Below are 17,549 nucleotides of genomic sequence, written 5' to 3' on the forward strand. Positions count from 1 at the left end.
TTTAAGAGGCTTGGGGTCGGTGAGGATTGAGGCCAGCAACCACAGGGTCAGTTAAAATTCCACAGTAGTATATTAGGAGATGCATCTGGCGTTGCTCAGAGGTACATGCAATTGTGGGAATGTGGGTAGCTGCACGACCAGTTCTGATAGGGAGTGCACTCACTGAATCCTCCCACTGAAACGAATAAGGCAAAGGAAGAACCACACCAATAATGTCCCCCAAACGTTTTTTTTTCTTGGGAATATACCATACAAATGTATTGTAAGCAGCACAGAAGAATGCAGGGTGTCCTGGGTTTTACATTCACAAAATAGGAACGTCTCATTGCAATCTTTAGAGTCAACAAATCAGCGATTTGTGCGATCATACAATAAATAAAAACCTTTATACACGTAAATCAGTTTATACATTGTGAAAAATGTAAACATTTAATTTTTTTAGTCTGAGTTGTGTGCACCACAAAGGAGAACTTTTACTTTTTGTTGCACTTCAGAAAATCTGAACAAAAACTGCATTAACACCTAATATTTTGCAGCTTTATTCAGCTCCACAGGATTGTAGCACAGCTCAAATATCTTTTAAAAAAGCCATGAATCCATCAGGGCAAAAATGAAACATATTCTCATCGTTGACCTCCACAGAAGAGCCACTCATGCTTGAATGATCAAAGTGGTTAAACAGATTCTCCTTTTTCCGACAGGGACAGCTGGTGAATTTTAATAGTAGGAAGGTCTCCGAGAGGAGCTGGGTCCTGTGTGGGAGTCCTAGCTCGAAGGATGCAGCAGCAGGTTCTGTGGAGGCTTTTATTGCAGAGTTTGGCCACTTTAGCTCGGCCTGCTTCGGTCGGTCCAGGCCCGCTGTTGATGGGGCCTCCAGAAAAGACCCTCCATTCCCTGCTGTCCCTGGAGGAAGGCGTTCTGGACAGAGCGACAGAGGAGGATGGGCTGAGTCTGCAGGGAGCTCCTTTGCTGTCCAGGCTAATAGTGAGGCTGTGCCCTTGGGTTTGACTTTGACCCACACTCAGATGGTGGTGGTGTGCTCTGGGAGTCATCCTCAAACAGTGAACTCCAAGTAAACTCTGGAAAGCTTTTTTAAACTCCTGGTTGGAGCATGGGTAGATGATGGGGTTGATGCAGCTGTTGAAGTAACCGAGCCAGAAAGTAATCTTGAAGACAGTGTCTGAAGGTCTGTAAGCGGGAAATATGGAGCCTGTGGGGAGAGAGGACACATGTTTTAGCAGACGGGAAAACAATCTGACATGTACAGGTGTAGTTTTTTACAGGAAAACAATGCAGAAGAGACAGTGGCTTCCTGGCTAATCCTTTAAAACCAAAAGATCATTGATAGTATTTTGTCTTTTTTCCCTTTTTGAATATATACTTTTGTGTTTACCAAGTGAGAAGCCTGTCATCCAGAATAAATTAAAAATATCGACTGACATAGTGGGGCTCCACTGGGAAAAATCCATAGATTACCAATTCAGTGGAATCCATCCTGAGCTGCAAAAAAGAGAATCTATTCAACAGTTGTTGTAAATGAAGTAGGTAGAAATTCTGTAAACACACACAGTGTACTCGTTCACACACCATCTGCTTATGACACTTATTGTTTTGTTTCATCCACTTTCCGATGCATTTAATTTAACAGTCCTGCAGCCACAAACGGAGCTGCATCTGATCAGAGGAGGCTCCTGTGACTATGAGTAGGACCTGTTGTGCTAAAAACATAATGGCAACTGCATCACAGCCATCTAAAATACCGGACCAAACAATAACCGTGACTCCTCACACATTCATAGAAGCAATAGGAAAATAAATAAATCAACGCAATGACTTCTTTTGCTGCATCTTACAATCTGTGGTTTATTTTTAGAGGCAGAAGGGAAGGAGAAGCTGCTGTGTGAAATGCTCTATCAGCCGAGCCATTGAAGGTGGTAAAATGTGGGCGTTGGACGAATGTAGCGGTCGTGTAGACAGAGGTGGAAGTAAGAGGAAGTTTTACACCGACATTTTTGTTGTGCCCATCTGAACTGCTCATACACTTTATCCCCAGTTGTACCAGAAAAGCAGATTCCATTACTGCCAGACCACCCGATAGATTTTTTTTCTCCTAAAAATAGCATTGCGGCTGTCAGAGAATGGCACTGTTACACAAAATCAATGTGGCATCCATGCTTGTCTAATTTAGTAGCTTTAACCAAGCTCTGACCAGCTTTAACCAAACTATACTGTCTCTTGACCCGAAGCATCTTGCTGTGAGACATGATTCTTTTTCATTTTGATTTTGTCATACCTTAAAATTTGTTGGGCAGAGGTTTTGCTGCAAACTTAATACAAGTTGTTCTGTTATAAAAAAAACCATCAACATCAAAAATCAGCTGTGGTTCAAAAATATAATAAAATCCTTAAACCTGCATCGGTCAATATCATCTTGAAGTTGCATAAATAGACTTGTGAAGCAGTATTGTGTGGAGACACAAATATAACTTGCAATTGTGGCTGCAGTTCCTTAAACGCTCTCTGCATACTGCATCAACATCACATATGTTGCTCTCCATCATTAAAGATCCACTCTGCTAAAAAATGGTGTTTTTAACATGTTTTTTTCTATAATGGAGGATACATATATAAAGAAATTTTGGATTAAAACTGCATTTCTAAGTATTTCACTATTTAAAACATTGTGAATCAAAAGCAGACCAAAAAACTCAATTTGAAAAAGATTCTATTTGCGACTTCCTGCTCCTCTTCATTCTAATACATCCTCTGGCAGATGACCAGATCCATGTAGGTGTTTGTTTACCTCATCCGAGCTGAAATCTGGGTCAAAACTTAACAGCCTCTTAGAAATAAGTCAAACATTCATACGCTTTTGGGAGATTTTCTTTTATTAAGCAAATTTAAAAAATACCATCTGGCAAAGGAGTAAGAAAAGTGGTATTACCAAGAAGATCATATTTTTACAAAATATTCTATCATTAAAATATGTTTTTTCTCAAACTGATAATATTTTACTGTTGATAAACTTTCAAGGTAAAACAATTCTTCTCTCAAGACAGAAAATACGATTTTTTTAAAAAATAAGAGTCTTTACGTTCTAGGATTTAGTTATTGCTTGCCATTTTTGTTGCAGAGAGCTCTCCACAAGAGGGAGGGGAAGGGGGGGGGGGTAACTCTGCGCCAATAATCCCACCCACAACTCAAAGGTTAATTTCTAATGAACTCCTGCCGCTCTGCAGAAACTATGTTCTAGAAAATTAGATTATTAGAATTAAAAGACCACTTTCACAATAGCGTAAGAGATGATCAGTCTGGGTCTATGAGTATGACATTCTGTGACTGCAAAAAATCCTCTTAAACAGGCAATGCTTTGCCTTTCCGCCGCCTCAAAAGAGTTCCCATTTTCTTGGTTCAAACCTGTTATATTAACAAGGTTTTTTCATTCAGAAAACTGCAGTTTGCTGCATATTTTCTCTTTTCTTAGAACATCTCTGTTAGTCTCAAGTCTGCAACCTTTGACCACATCAAACACTAATAAGACACGGACGAGAGAACGATGAAAAATAAAGCTATTAATTAGAACTCCTACATCCCATTTAACATTGTTTCCAGCTGAGCCTCCTCAGACCAACAGGGTCATTTATCACAGCATCAACTTTCAGATTTAATGAGGCAGTCCTGGTGAAACCTCTACACAGGACATGCTTGTTTACTCTCTGTAACAACGTGTTGTGCAGCTGCGTAAAAAAAAACAACATACAAATTGTTTCTTTCATAAATGCTCCTGTGCCAGACTGGAGGTTTTTGAATATCTGAATGACAGGCCATCTCCAGGCCCAGCTGGCCTCATGTTTGTGCATGAAATCAGGCAGATTGTCAACTTGATACACTCTGTTTACACATTTAGAGCGGCGGTGCTGCGGTTCTGGTCAATTTTTGTGTTTGTTTCTCCCGGATGATTAGAGCACCAGTATGTCTACAATAATTCAAGAGCATTTTAAAATCCAATCCATTTGAGTGAATGGATTGGACTTTCCATTTTTCCCATAACCACATTTTTTTTTTTTACTATTTTTGTTGCAACTGCAAACAAATCAGTCAATTTTATTGACTGGATGGTTTTAAATGTCTGGATCCAGCTAATCTTTGAAGCACATCATTGAATTTCAGCAAGACGCAGAGAATATAAACTACACGTTTTGACTCAAAATATTTGAATATTCTCTTAAAGTAGAAGTTGAATGCTAACATCTTCCCATTTATGGTCAAAGGATTTTATCTGACATCATGGTTAGATTTTAGCGTAAAGGGGCCAAATACATGAAACCAGGACCCATCCCTGCACGCAGAAATGAAACGCAGGCCTTAAGTGACCAAAAGGTAAACTAAACTAATGTGAACAGGGCGGGTAGACATGCGTCTTAAGTCCATGTATGGTGTTTTGTGAAAATGGAAATATTTGGAAAAACACAGGATGAGGTCATCATGGCAGCACAAATTGATGACTGAAACTGGCAACAAGTAAAAACAGAGAGGAGTTACGTGAAGAAAAAACCCTGCTGGTGAATATTTACAGTGCTTCTCCAATCATCTTTTGATCTATTGCAAAATCATTCCCAGTAGTCTTTTAATTTTGATTATGACCTTTTTAGGCAAAATGAATGAAGAAATTCACCTCTTAGTTGTGGGCCAGAGTGAGTCTGTTTTCATTTCCCATCATCCCTTTGTTTAAAACATTAGCGTTGCAACAAAAATAGTGAGCAATACTGAAGCTATCCAACTACACAGTTTTGATTCAGATATTAGCTCAGACGAGGAAAACTTAGACTTACGTTGATCTCGTTGTCTGGATGCATCAGAATTGAACGGAGCACAAAGCTTGTGGCCCGCCAAGTGTGTCGTCCACATAACAACTGCAAGCTTTTTCCAAAGGCGTTTTTTCATCTACTCCTGATTCATAATGACTTGACTAAAGATGTACTCAAAAGTGCTATTTTAATTTTCTTAATATATGTCCTCCATCATGAGAAAAATCCTATAGAACATTTTAAAAACAGCAAAAACACCATTTTCATTGGAGTGGGTCTTTAAGGAAACCAAGTAGGAATGGGTGACACAGGGAAATGGAAAGAATGTACAGGAAAGTATGAGATAAGCCTCTCCTCAGAACACACCTGAAAATTTTCTAAACAGAAACTCTGTCAGCTAGAGAACCAGAGTAAGGATCAATAAGTTTGAAGATTTATTCTTGAATTGGACTAGATCAAAACTCCATGCCTTCTTATAGTCCCTGAAGAAAGACCTCTGAAAATCAAGGAGAAAAACGTTCTTTATGTTCTCTGACAGAGTCTGGAAGTCTGTCAGACAAAACAGCATCACCATGAGTTGCCCACCTTCGCTTGTTAACCCTGAACCACTGGGAAAAAAAACTAAGCACATAAGTTTTTATCTGAAACTTAGGTGACCGGCGATTATACCACATCCCGGTCTAAATGGTTGAGGCTTTCACCTGCTTCCCTCTCGGAAGTGACCAGACTGTATGTCCACAATCACGGGGTCACAAGGGAGAAATAAAAGCATGCAGCCGTTGTGGCTTTGAGACATGTCTCTACATGGTTCAGATTTCTTTTTTTCACAGTGTTGACAAAGGCACCCAGTGCCCAGCTTCAAGTTGGTTAGTAATTTGATTATTCCCCTATAAGCTGGTCTTCATCAGAATACGTGCTCTTGGGATAACACACCGCCTAAGCTCTGACTCAGTGGCTTTATCTGTCATTGATGGAGCGGCGTAGTGCTGAGGTGAGTCACAAATAAGGGAGAAATAAGGGCAAGAGCAGGGGAGATGGCTTTACGCTTCACGCAAGAATCTGAGCTTTAAATATATTTTGATTTAAAAATGTAATCTTCTGTGTGCAGGAAGAAGGACAGGAAGATGTCAGAGATATGAAAGATTCATATAGCCTATTTATAGCCCACCTGTGAAGCTACAAGGCTTCTCTGAATGATAATTCTCAAAGTAGGATCCCACAAAGGAATATTTTAATCAATATGATTCAACCACTTATAGACCTCAAGTGTGTGTGTCTGTTATAATCTAGAAGTAATTTAAAAGCAGATTAACTCATCTGTGAGTGTGGCTGAAGTGCATGAACACAGTGGCAGTTTGTGAATTCTTAATTGAAATCAACATCAAGGGAACAAAACTGACCACAAACATCTGTGTAACATCACTAATGACTATAAATTGATCCATAAAACCAAAAAAGTAGTCCAAGTAACTTTCTTTAAAAAAAAAAAAGGAGATAAAAAACTGTTGTCATGTAGCCATTTTTATTCCAAGGGGGAAAAACCTGTTAACACCTGTTAACATTCAGCTTTTTCAGTGCAGCTGGAGTGCTTAATGGGCATTTAATCCTGCATCAAATGACTCTGCAGCTGCACAGCTCTGCTGGGTCCTGACCAGGGTCACAGGCAGCTGGTGGTTGATGCAGCATCATGTTATAATTCTACTAAATCTGGAATTATTATGTGATTCCAGTCATTCTGGTGTCTTGCTCCACAGAGATTAGCTTTTCAAAGGCATGCCCTTGAATCTAGGAGCAAAACTGGAGGGAAATTGCTGATTTATTTGTCATTTTGTTGTCACAAAAGCAAAGACCTGATTTACTCGAGTTCTGAAAACTCTTTTAAAAAATTATAAAAATTGACCAAAGATGTGTGTCTCTGTGTGCGCAACAAACATTCGGAACAGTCTGGGGTGTGATCAAAAATTCTAAAAGTAATTAAAAGCATATGGTACAATTATATATGATAAATAGTACTGTGTATAAATATAATAATGTGGACATTACTAATATCACCCAAAGATTTGTAATAGTAAACACATATATAAAAATGTGCAAATGTTAAATGATTTATATATAAATCAAATTCAATCTATTAAACAAATAAAATCTATTTTTTGTTTCATGCAATTTCTACCAGTATTTGTATGTTAAAATATCTTAATTGTGTGACTTGCGGTCAGACATGACATTATATCTTAGCTGAGGCTTGTAGAGTCTGAGATGTATTTTTAAGGACTGGAAAAGTGCTATTTGATTAGAACTCTCACTCTGAACAAAAGATTGGCTACTCTCCTGAAACATTTTTATTCAGGAAGGAAAATTCCTCTGCAGATTGATTGGCTTTAACTTGTTTGTAAATTGCCTCAGCACTCAGATTGATGCTCAGCAACAGCTGCTTCCCTGAGTTCATTGCTGGTGGCTTTTCTATCAGACACTCAACTGCTGTAGACTAACAAACAATTCAAAATGTCACCTTTTATGGAGGTGGTTTTGTTTGCTGATGATCGGTTCATCAAGGCTGGCACTTACCAATAAACTTAAAGTGCCAAAATGCTTTAATTCCACATTCACTTCTACAATGGTGTAATAATGAACACTTCTTAATGACATCTGACATGCATCTTTATGTTGAAAATGTTGCAAAAGACAAAAAGCAAAAGGAAAACCTTAACACAAGAGCTTACATTTACTTCATTTCTTTCAATAGAATTCATTTTTTGTTAACTGTAAACTCTGCAGTTTGAATGATTACCTGTGAGAGACTATGACAGAAACACAAATATATTTCCCGATACATAAAATTTCAATAGTTGCTATGAGTCCTTTGCATTCTGGCAACATTATCCCTTAATCTACTAACATGAATTCTCTTTTTTTCCAATTGTATATCCTGTTTAAAGTGTTAAAGGTTTGTAACCTCATGACCCCTGAATTAAGTTCTGGCTACAAAGACATAAAATTCACTTGTATTTTTGCTTTAATTCAGACACTAAATGCACATTTGCGTCAATAGACTTCAAAGGATTCATGTTGGACTGTAAGGGTTTTTTAAACTCTGAAATACATAGTAATTGGCAGAAGACAGTCTTGATAAATATGGATTTCACCCTTTCAGTTGATTTTATTTTCTTTCTTTCTCAGTTCTTGATAATAAATAAAATTACTCACCAATTGGTAGCACCAAGAAAAATGGCAGCCAGCACAGCACAAAACAACCAACCACAATCCCCAAAGTCTTGGCCGCCTTCTTCTCCCGTGAGAACTTGAGCAGTCGCAGGGCGAAATGCGTGCGACTACGAAGAGCTTCATCCTCTGAGACGGTTGTGTTTCCGCGGTGCATCCTCAGTATCACTTGCTCTGAGTCGGACTTTTCTGTCTTTTGCCCTTCCTTTAGGCCCCTGCTCTCTTTTTGAGCCACCACGTAAACCCGACAGTACATAGCGAGGATGATGGCTAAAGGCAGATAGAAGGAGCCCACTGCTGAGAAGATGGCGTATCCTGGTTCCTCCGTGATCTTGCAGACGGTTTCGTCCTCTGGTGCCGGCTCTTTCCAGCCAAACAAAGGTCCGATAGAAATGATGACGGAAAGCACCCACAGTAGCATCACGGCCAACAGAGCCCTGCGTTTAGTCATGATGGCCGGATAACGCAAGGGGTAACTGACTCCAATGTAGCGGTCCACTGAGATCACGCACAGGCTCATGATGGAGGCTGTGCAGCAGAGCACATCCACAGCTGCCCAGATGTTACAGAAAACCCGTCCGAAAACCCAGCGGTCCAGGATCTCAAAGATGGCAGAGAAGGGTAGCACAGTGGAGCTCAGCAGCAAGTCTGCCACTGCCAGATTCACGATAAAATAATATGTGACTGTCTGCAAGTGTCGATGACAAACCACGGAAAGGATCACCAGGATGTTCCCGATGACACCAAACAGGATGAAGATACCGAGAACCATGCCCAAAACCACCGCTTTGACCGTGTTGAGCTCCGGGGCCAAAACATGGCTGCAGTTAGAGCAGTTCAGTGTTACAGAAGAAGGGGTCATGTTGTCCAGAACGGGAACCATCAGCACCAGTTCTGCCCCGATACTTGACCGTCCTGTACAGGAGAGGGGGGCTCAAACACGGACCTGGCTAAGCTCTGGACAAGAGAGGGACATCAGGGTTGTCTCGTAAAAGCAATCAGAGGAATGATCACATTAAGTCTGTCCTGTCAGAACATAATTTGAGCGATGGGTCCTCGAGCAAATGCTCTATTACATTGGCAAAGCTTCAAGATGCTTGCATTAGTACATGGAGAGAAAAGTACAAAATATGCAAATGAAACCTACTGTGCTGAAAGTAGGCAATTCATCTGGAAAATGTTAGAGTTGTCGCCACTGATGGTATTCAGCTGATAAAAAAATACTGTTACAATAACACGTAAAATAGACTGATGGGGGCACTTTGCAGGCTCACGTGAACCTCTGGATCAAGTCTGTTGCATTAAAAGCTGAAAAAAGAGGCCAACTTTTGGGGCAAAACTGTGAGCAGCATCCATCCTTTAGGTTGCTCCTGTCAAGCGCAGGGGTATATTCAGCTTCAGCAGACAGAGACGGCATCTGGTGCCCTTGAAAAAACAAAACAAAAAAACAGAAGAACATAGTTTGAGAAACAGTGAAAACATGCAAAAAATAAGAATAAAATAAAAAAACAAAAGAGCCTATTCTTGTTTTTCCTTTCGTTTCATATTTAGAGTTTTTTTATCTGTTCCATATTGCAGTATCTCTATCAGCCTAATACAGACGGTGGACATGAAAGGACGACTGAGTCACAGACCAACCTTGGTTATCGCTTTGACACAACGCAGTGTAAAAAAAACTACAATTTGTGTCAGAGCTCACTTGCTTCCTATCTGATTGGCTGGTTTGGGAAATGTCAAACTTAAATCTGTGGTTTTAAGCTAACCAGGATTAGCAGAACTTTCACCACTACTTTTCAAAATCTGAATTTTTGTTGATTGCATTTTTTTGCTGTGGTAAAACACTTTATGTGTAATTTTGAAGCTACAAGGTTATTATTAATCTCAAGGGTGTCAAATTTATCCTTTTGTTAAATGAAGTGTGCTAAAGTTTTTTTTTTTAAGCCTTTTAACTTTTTATTAGATCATGATAATTGGGTGCATTTTGGCAAGATTCTAACTCTAAAGCAAAACATCATCTTGTAAAAGCAAATATTAAACTTTTTTTTTTAATTATTGACAGGATTGTTTGTGTATTTCATAAAAAGGCAGGAGTATAAAGCCATACTGTCACCAGAATGCATTGAATTCAGAGGTACTTTTACCTTTTTTTTAACCACAGATGAGACAATACTAGATTTTTAGAAGGATTCGTTTGAGGGAAGATTGGGATTTGGAACCAACACAACAAGCTGCAGCACTTGAAAGAAATAATGGAGTCTGCACGTGAGGCCACGCCTCGGCCAGCCCAATAACAGGTGGTGTTTTAAAAATCTTCATGTGACATATGTTCACACTCTTCTAATGACTAGCCTGACAGACCTGAGGTGAGAAAAGACAGGTAAACAGATGTGGATCTTGTATTTAAACCAAAGCTCGAGCAAACTCATCTCTGCTGATTACAGCAGAGCGAAAAAACTGATACATTATTTCTTATATTATTAGATTTATTATTGAGTGTTCAGATGACAAAGGAATCTCACAAAAGATATAATGCCCATATTGCAGAGCTGACTACAGATGTGACTGATATTGTATGACTCAGAAATATGAGCCGCATGTACACCGTCATCTGATAGATGCTGGGGGCTTACAGGGAACTTGATTTATGGGACAAAAGTTGTTGAACTTGCCAAAGCCTTGTGCTTACTAGTTTTAAAAAAACTTGCAACACTTATTTTAGGATAGGAAACAAACAGTTTACACGCACTCACATTTTTAGAGAGGAAAAACTAAATGCTCTTTTTCTCATAAAATTTTCTAGGCACATGAGCAGAAAATGAAGATAGGAGTTTGTTCTGCAGAAAATGTTGTTGAAAATAGCTTCAAGTGCATTAGAAAACCCAAGGTTGGTTCATTATGCTTTCACTTAAATGAGTTGTCATCAGCCTGCATGTTAAACTTGCAGTCTATCAGCCTTTCTGCTAAAGTTGTCTCCACAGCCGTCTGGCACACAATGCGCTTCCTTGAAATACCCACTGTGAAAAAGAGCATTATTTTGTGCAGCGGGTAAAAAACATGGAAAGATGGAGTTGCAATCATGGAAAACTCATAACTGATGTTTTTTTAACAACAAAGAAGCATTTTTTTCCACCCTGCCATCTAAGAGAGGATATTCTCTTATATTTACCCGGATGAGGATTACATCTCGAAGCAAATTAATTTTAACATTTTAATTAATTAGAAAATAATTAAGAGAGTAATCTCCAAAATGCTTGAAAAAATTATCAGAATTCCAGTTTATTTTAATCCACAATGGTGTACCCATTTTTAAAGACATCCACTGTAGAAGGAAGAGCTATTTTGAAACTTCAGGTTTACTTTGCTGCACCGGTTGTAACAATGGACTATTTTGGTTTTAAGTCACATCTCAGCTGGGTTGTTCCACGTGAAGTGGACCGTGTCCTCATGACACACAAGCTCCTTGACTTTGACAGATGTGAAATTAATCTTGCCCATCCAGATTAAATGAATGTAGATTAGATGAGACTGTTCAGTAGAGTTGCCATGTTGACAAAGTTTGGATTTTGTTAAGCTGCTTTGTCGGAGACCAAATGAAAAGCTCATCTGAGTTGACTTTTATCAAATCTATAAATTTGTCTGTTCAAGTGAAGGTATTATGCATTTCCCTCGGCCAGGCGCTCCTGGACAAATCACCAATGATGGACCTCTTCCCCTCTGCCCCACAAACCTCGGCTTACCGGCTCCAGCATTTTTGACTGGCTTTCATGTTTCAAGGTAGTTCCTGCGAAAAAGCCTGCAGTAGTGTTGTGATGCAGCCGCTCAGATCCCCTTCCACCTACTCATGTGGAAGAAAGTGGCTGGTAATGATGCCCTCAAGATGATTGGGAGGATTCAGTCTTTTTTTTTAACACTTAAAAAATAAAAAATACGAACACGTTCTTTATTTTTAAACACAAGGAAAAGAACGGGGAAGGCAAACATGTTTTCTCAAACGTTAACCGTAGGGAAACTTCAGATGTACCTCTCAGGAGTTCAGGAGTTTGAGGCTATTGTTGTAGCATCTAAAATAAATAGATTTTAACCCAGGCAGGAAAGAGGAATGTGATATTTGTGGAGCACAGACTGAAGAGATTACTAATAATAAATCTTTCTCCTTTGTAACCAGTACATAGAAAAATCTATACAATGGTCGTTTAAATTCACAAGGTATACATCTTCCATTAAACAAAAGCTCTCATGGTGACAGGACAGGAATGTGTGCTTGTCTGTGTGTGTCTTGTTTTTTTCCTAAAAAAAATAAAAAACATTCTCAGCATATGAGCTTTGTGGGTTTGTCTCTCAGGAGTCAACACAACAGTGTGTCTGCAGGTATTTTAATTGATTAAAGTGTTGTGGCTCGGATGTAATCTCCAGATCATCTGGCCTGAATCCCTGCTCTATAAGGTATGGCAGGCAGTGCTGAACTATAAGTGACAGAAAGTGACATTCACTGTAATAAAATGACAGGGACTGCCAAGGCTTATATGGTCCAGAGAGAGCTGACAGTCAGACCTCCCTGCTGTACGCCCACTGGAAACTTCAGCCCTGTTAAAACTGCACTGCCTTTCAGAAAAAAAAGAGGATTTCTGGAAATAATTGAGGATAAAAACTTAACTGATCCGAAAATAGATTACGATGAGACTCATCTTTAAAGCACAAGTCACTAATTAAAAAAGAGAAAAAAATAGAACCTATGAGAAAACTGTATTAACTTTAATGACTGTGGTTTTGTGGTTATAAGGATTGTAAACAACCAATCATCGTTTTTCAATTATTCTGTGAATGAATGATAAAATAAAGAAATTAACGTATGGTAATGGAAAACAAAAAGGGATGGGCACTTTGTAGGAAATAAAAAAACACCCAAAAACTGCAAGCGCAAAGCTCTACACATGCATGTTCATCATGTCCAGGACTCACCTAACTTTTGTGTCTGCTCGCTGCGTTCTGGTCGTTCTCCGGCTCATTTGAAGGCGGCTGAAGCGGCGGAGCTGCGCTCTGGTGAGGCGGACAGAGGAGAGCCCAGTGCGCTCACCGCGGACAAAGCGCTCGCGTTTGAGGGCGCGCAACCGCGCGCGTACGCTTCAGGTGCTGCGAGCTTCCTCTCAGATTATGATGCCCATTATCATCCTCATCATCATCATCCTCCCACCCCTCACCACCATCCCCACCACCAACAGTCGCACCGTCATGCAACCTAACATCCTCACATCACCTCGCTCCTGTTCAGCATCACTCCCCGTGCGTCATCGTACCCGGTAATCGTCACTCACCTTCACATGTGTCAACCTGCAGCAGAAACCATTATATTACAGGAACTCATCACTTTAGATTTGGGCAAAACTTGACAATTAATAATATGCAATAAATCCTTTGAAATGTTGCTTATTTTGTGTCTTTTTTGTTGTATTTCTCTTGAAGTATTTTCTAAGGAAAAGGTTAAGAGGGTCATGTCCTAGTTTTTTCCTCTTTTTTGATGCCCCAGTGGGCTTAAAACATGAGCTCTATACAGCAGGTTTAAAATTAATCAGAGCTTTACAAATGCAGCAAAAGTAAGCAACCATTTGTGTTATTTTAGAAGCAGGAGCAGCTTCCTTCCACTCCATGAATACTTTTAAAGGCAATTTGTCACAGCAACACATTCAGGCTCGATTGAATGTACAACACTCAGTTGCATCCTGAGTAGTTTTTGGTTCAAGTTGTTTGGAAATAGAAAAAAAAAAGTGAATTCCCCAGAACTTTCCGTGACTACAGACATAAAACGATATCAAAATGTTGTCCTATCATGTGAATGGATGAACCTTTAGGTCAGATATCTGTATCTGGGTGTGTACCTGCTTTGTGTCCTTTGTTTCAGTCCTTACAGCCTCAAAGGCTGCAATCCATGTGAAGCTCCAACTGTTCCTTCCATTCAAACAGTCTTTTCCTGCTGCTGCTGTGGGTCTTTTTTTATGGGATGACATCAAATGACCGACTCAGCCATTTGGCCATGTTTTACTGCGTTCCTCTACTGTAAGTAGTTCTTGGGTTGCTTTCATGTTTCGCTGCAGGTTACTGTCCAATTCTTGGGTTCTGCGGCATCCTGCCAGTGTTGCAATGGTGTGCAGAACAAAAAGCATCTAGACAGTGACATAACTCTTTAGCTGCTTCTTTCATCTCATACAGCAATTGTTGGAGATGGTGTTCTATAGGTTCATGAAGTGGAGATTCCACCATTTCCATTTTTAATTTGCCATGCAGCTGGATAGTTTTTTTTAATAAGTTTTCTTGAAAGCTTTAGGTTACATCAGTTGAATAAGCTTCTGTATCACACTTACACCTATTTTTTTAATGGATAAAATGTTTTAATTCTTATCAATAGTTTTTTTTTTAACTTGGTTAAAAAAATGTCTATTTGCCAAACATGTTGATGTTGATGTTATAAAGTCAAAGAGAAAAAAGTCAAATAATCTGTCATGAAACACTGGATTGGTTTATTAAAACTGCTCATTTGTTACATGTGTATTTCCTTTTACAGCTGTAAATGAAGAAGGCTGTTCAAAATTGGCAGCAGTCTATTAAAGATAAATGCAATTTCTTTCGACCCGTTCAGCCAGAGCTCATGTTCTATTTTTTATTCGCATCTTAACTGATCCATTTGCGATCCATTGGGATGATGTAAAGTGGATAGACTGCAAAGCTTGTGTCACTATGGACCTGTTGTGGGAGCTTTTTTTCCCCCTTGAAGCTGCGTCTTTTCTCTCTCAAAAATAACTATAAAATAAGAGTTTTAATCTAATTGAAAAGATTTAGAGTTTAATGATCAGTTTCTATTTATACATCAAACTAGAATGTATTAAAAGAGATTTTCTTTAGTTGTTTGTTTCATTGAGGTTATTAAGGCATTATCAGCAAAGTAAGGCAGCTCACTCTATCTTAGTTTTGGTAAGTTTTGATGGCTCAAAATAGTAAGTTTTGTCATTTGGACACCACTTAAAAACCATTAAATTCATGACTTTTGGAATTATAGCTCTAGTTTTTCACTATTACTGTGGCATTTTCATACATTTCTTAAGCAATGTTGCTATAATTGATCATGTTTTAGGTTCTACAAATTTAAGCATGTCTCATTAATTACTAACCTTCTCACCAGACCAAAGCTATACGTTGGGGAGTTCATTTATCAACAACTTCTACAATTTTGTTTGCTGTTTTTTCGGCTCTATTTGAGGTGGCTGTGGTGCAGAGGCAAAGTGGTTGAGCCATGCTCAGTGGACCCCAGCCCCCTGGGACCAGGGTGGACGTACCATCAGGCAAACGTAGGCGACTGCCTGGGGCCCTGAACAACTTGGGGACTTCAAGCTGAACACTTATTACACAAATAATTTTCCCTCCCATTTCTATTTAACTCTGTAATTAAAAAAACCCCAAATAACTGAAAAGGCATGAGACTGCTCATATGACAGAGTCCACCCCATCGCTGTGTGGCAATAGAATATTCTTTTGACATCATCAGCAAGTTAGCGAGCAGAAGGAGACTCTTTAAAGAGATTTTAAAAAAGAGAGAGGTATGATGAAGCATAGCTATTGGAGTGGCAGTGAAAAAAAGAGGAAAGGGCAAAGAGAAAAAAAGAAATTTGCTGCTGCGCTTTCAAAATTGTAGGAATAAAGACTAAACAAGAGGTTTATGTTAATCATCCACAGCTGACAGACAAAGGAAGGGGAAGAAAATGGAAATTTTGAAAAAATTAAATTAATTTTTTTTTACTGATGCCACTCCACAAAGTACTGTTTTATTCCATCATTTAACCTTATTCCTTTCTTCTTTCCTTATTCAGTTAAACCTGACAAGTTAAAGAAAAGACAGAGAACTGTTACTTTTTCCTACCGGAAAGTGGGTAACAAATTAACCCATTCAATAAACTCAGTGTTTTTTCCAGGTAAAAAGAATGTTAATAAAATAGATTTTACATTTAAATGTGATTTCAAGGTTTGAATGCTTAGCAAAACATTTAAATTCTTGATATAGATGCGGTACTGACGTTTTACCCAGGGTAAGGATGGAGCCAGCTCATGTACCGCTGGGCAAAGGTGGGCGACACCTTGAACAGGTCTCCAGTCTGTTGCAGGGCCCCCTTTGCACATTTAGGACATAATTACAGCGTTTTTTGCTCCAGTTTCTGCATAGCAAGGAATATCTTGAGAAATAATGCCACGTACAACTTAAATTTTTACCCATTCATTAGGGTGTCAGTGATTGTTATAAATTAATCAAAGGTGTGATTTAATTAGGAGCTCCTACCACTACACAAATAATGTGATTTCATTTTCTTTTTTTTTGTGGCAAATATGCCATGATGACAGAGGAAGCTGATGCAGTCACACATGAATAAGCACTCTAAATAAACTGACCCCCCCCCCCCCCCCATTTTATTTTGACCGCTGTGGTCCAGTCAACAGTTCAGCCAACAGTAGTGTTCATTGCTTTTCAAGCATTTGTGGCACTCCATCTTGGGGGTGCGGTCTACCTAGCAGATGAGATCTTAAGCGCATTTGGAAGGAAACTGCTGACAATTACAGAACAGCCAGTTACTCACAAAAACACAAACACACTTCTAAAGAAGCTGAAAGACGGCATGTAGTACAACGATCAGAGAAGTCCTTCTGTGCGATTCCGCTCTAAGCAGAAGTCACAGACGACAATTTTGACATCAATTTCCATCAGAGTTGTTGAGCCAAAACAAGCAAACCCCTTCTCAGACGAACAATTCACATTAAATGTGTTGAATGTATTGAAAGCAAGTCCCCAACAAACCCACTCTTGAAGGGTTTAAATGATGAACCGGTGAAATGATTTGCATGTTTATTCCGTGATTTCCGTTGTACCTTGTTCTAGTCTGTTGTTCTGTCTGCAGCAAAAGTAATTATACCTGTCTGAATCACCCATGCAGTGAGGCGGGCTGCTGGGTTTGAAACATGCTAAAATCAATATCGCTGCACTGGAAAACACACTTCCTGTCACGGAGGCAACAAACCTGAGCAAAGCATTCACACTCATGTTGGCTTTTACTATGACATCCAGCTTAATTGCATATCAAGAGAGTTCCCCTTTGGTGACTCTGACTTTGATCAAATCGGATAAAAAAGGAAGAACTTGTACAGATTCCAGGCTCAACAGGAGACAGCTAACAGCGTCCAGCAGCTCACGCAGCGATGGCCGCTCATTTCTCAGGCCCAGTGACATTCTGTCATCATGCTTTTCAAGTCGCTGTTTTTCTAGCTTTTTTTAAAGGATGAAATACAAAAACACTGAGTTGACCTTGTAGAATAAAAGTGGTAGATTTCATCCTCACACCTAAGAAGTTGAGATGCAGAAGTCAGCTGTCCGCCCACATGGTAAGAACACCGCAGATGACAGACTGGATTTGAAGACATGTAGTGGCGACAAGTAAAAGTGCGATATCTGTATCATCCACATAGGGCAATCCGAGCCATCCTTAT

General features: G+C 39.3%; 1 protein-coding gene across 2 annotated transcripts; it reads right to left on the reverse strand.

Moving 5' to 3' along the window:
* Nucleotides 1-226: 226 nt before the first annotated feature.
* On the reverse strand, nucleotides 227-13,517 carry LOC101157705 (alpha-1A adrenergic receptor). 2 transcript variants are annotated; one of them, XM_004072689.4, is made up of 3 exons: nucleotides 12,990-13,517; nucleotides 8,016-9,455; nucleotides 227-1,210 (listed from the first exon to the last, which is right to left on the reverse strand). In XM_004072689.4, exons 2-3 carry the CDS (start codon nucleotides 8,911-8,913, stop codon nucleotides 675-677), a joined length of 1,434 nt encoding a protein of 477 aa, XP_004072737.1. In that variant the 5' UTR covers nucleotides 8,914-9,455; nucleotides 12,990-13,517; the 3' UTR covers nucleotides 227-674. The 2 variants fall into 2 exon arrangements, with proteins under 2 accessions (XP_004072737.1, XP_023814349.1); XM_023958581.1 differs by lacking the exon at nucleotides 12,990-13,517 and having other exon boundaries at nucleotides 8,016-9,508.
* Nucleotides 13,518-17,549: the final 4,032 nt, after the last annotated feature.

The sequence above is a fragment of the Oryzias latipes genome, chromosome 9, assembly GCF_002234675.1.
Source record: "Oryzias latipes chromosome 9, ASM223467v1".
In the NCBI taxonomy this organism is placed as follows: domain Eukaryota; kingdom Metazoa; phylum Chordata; class Actinopteri; order Beloniformes; family Adrianichthyidae; genus Oryzias; species Oryzias latipes.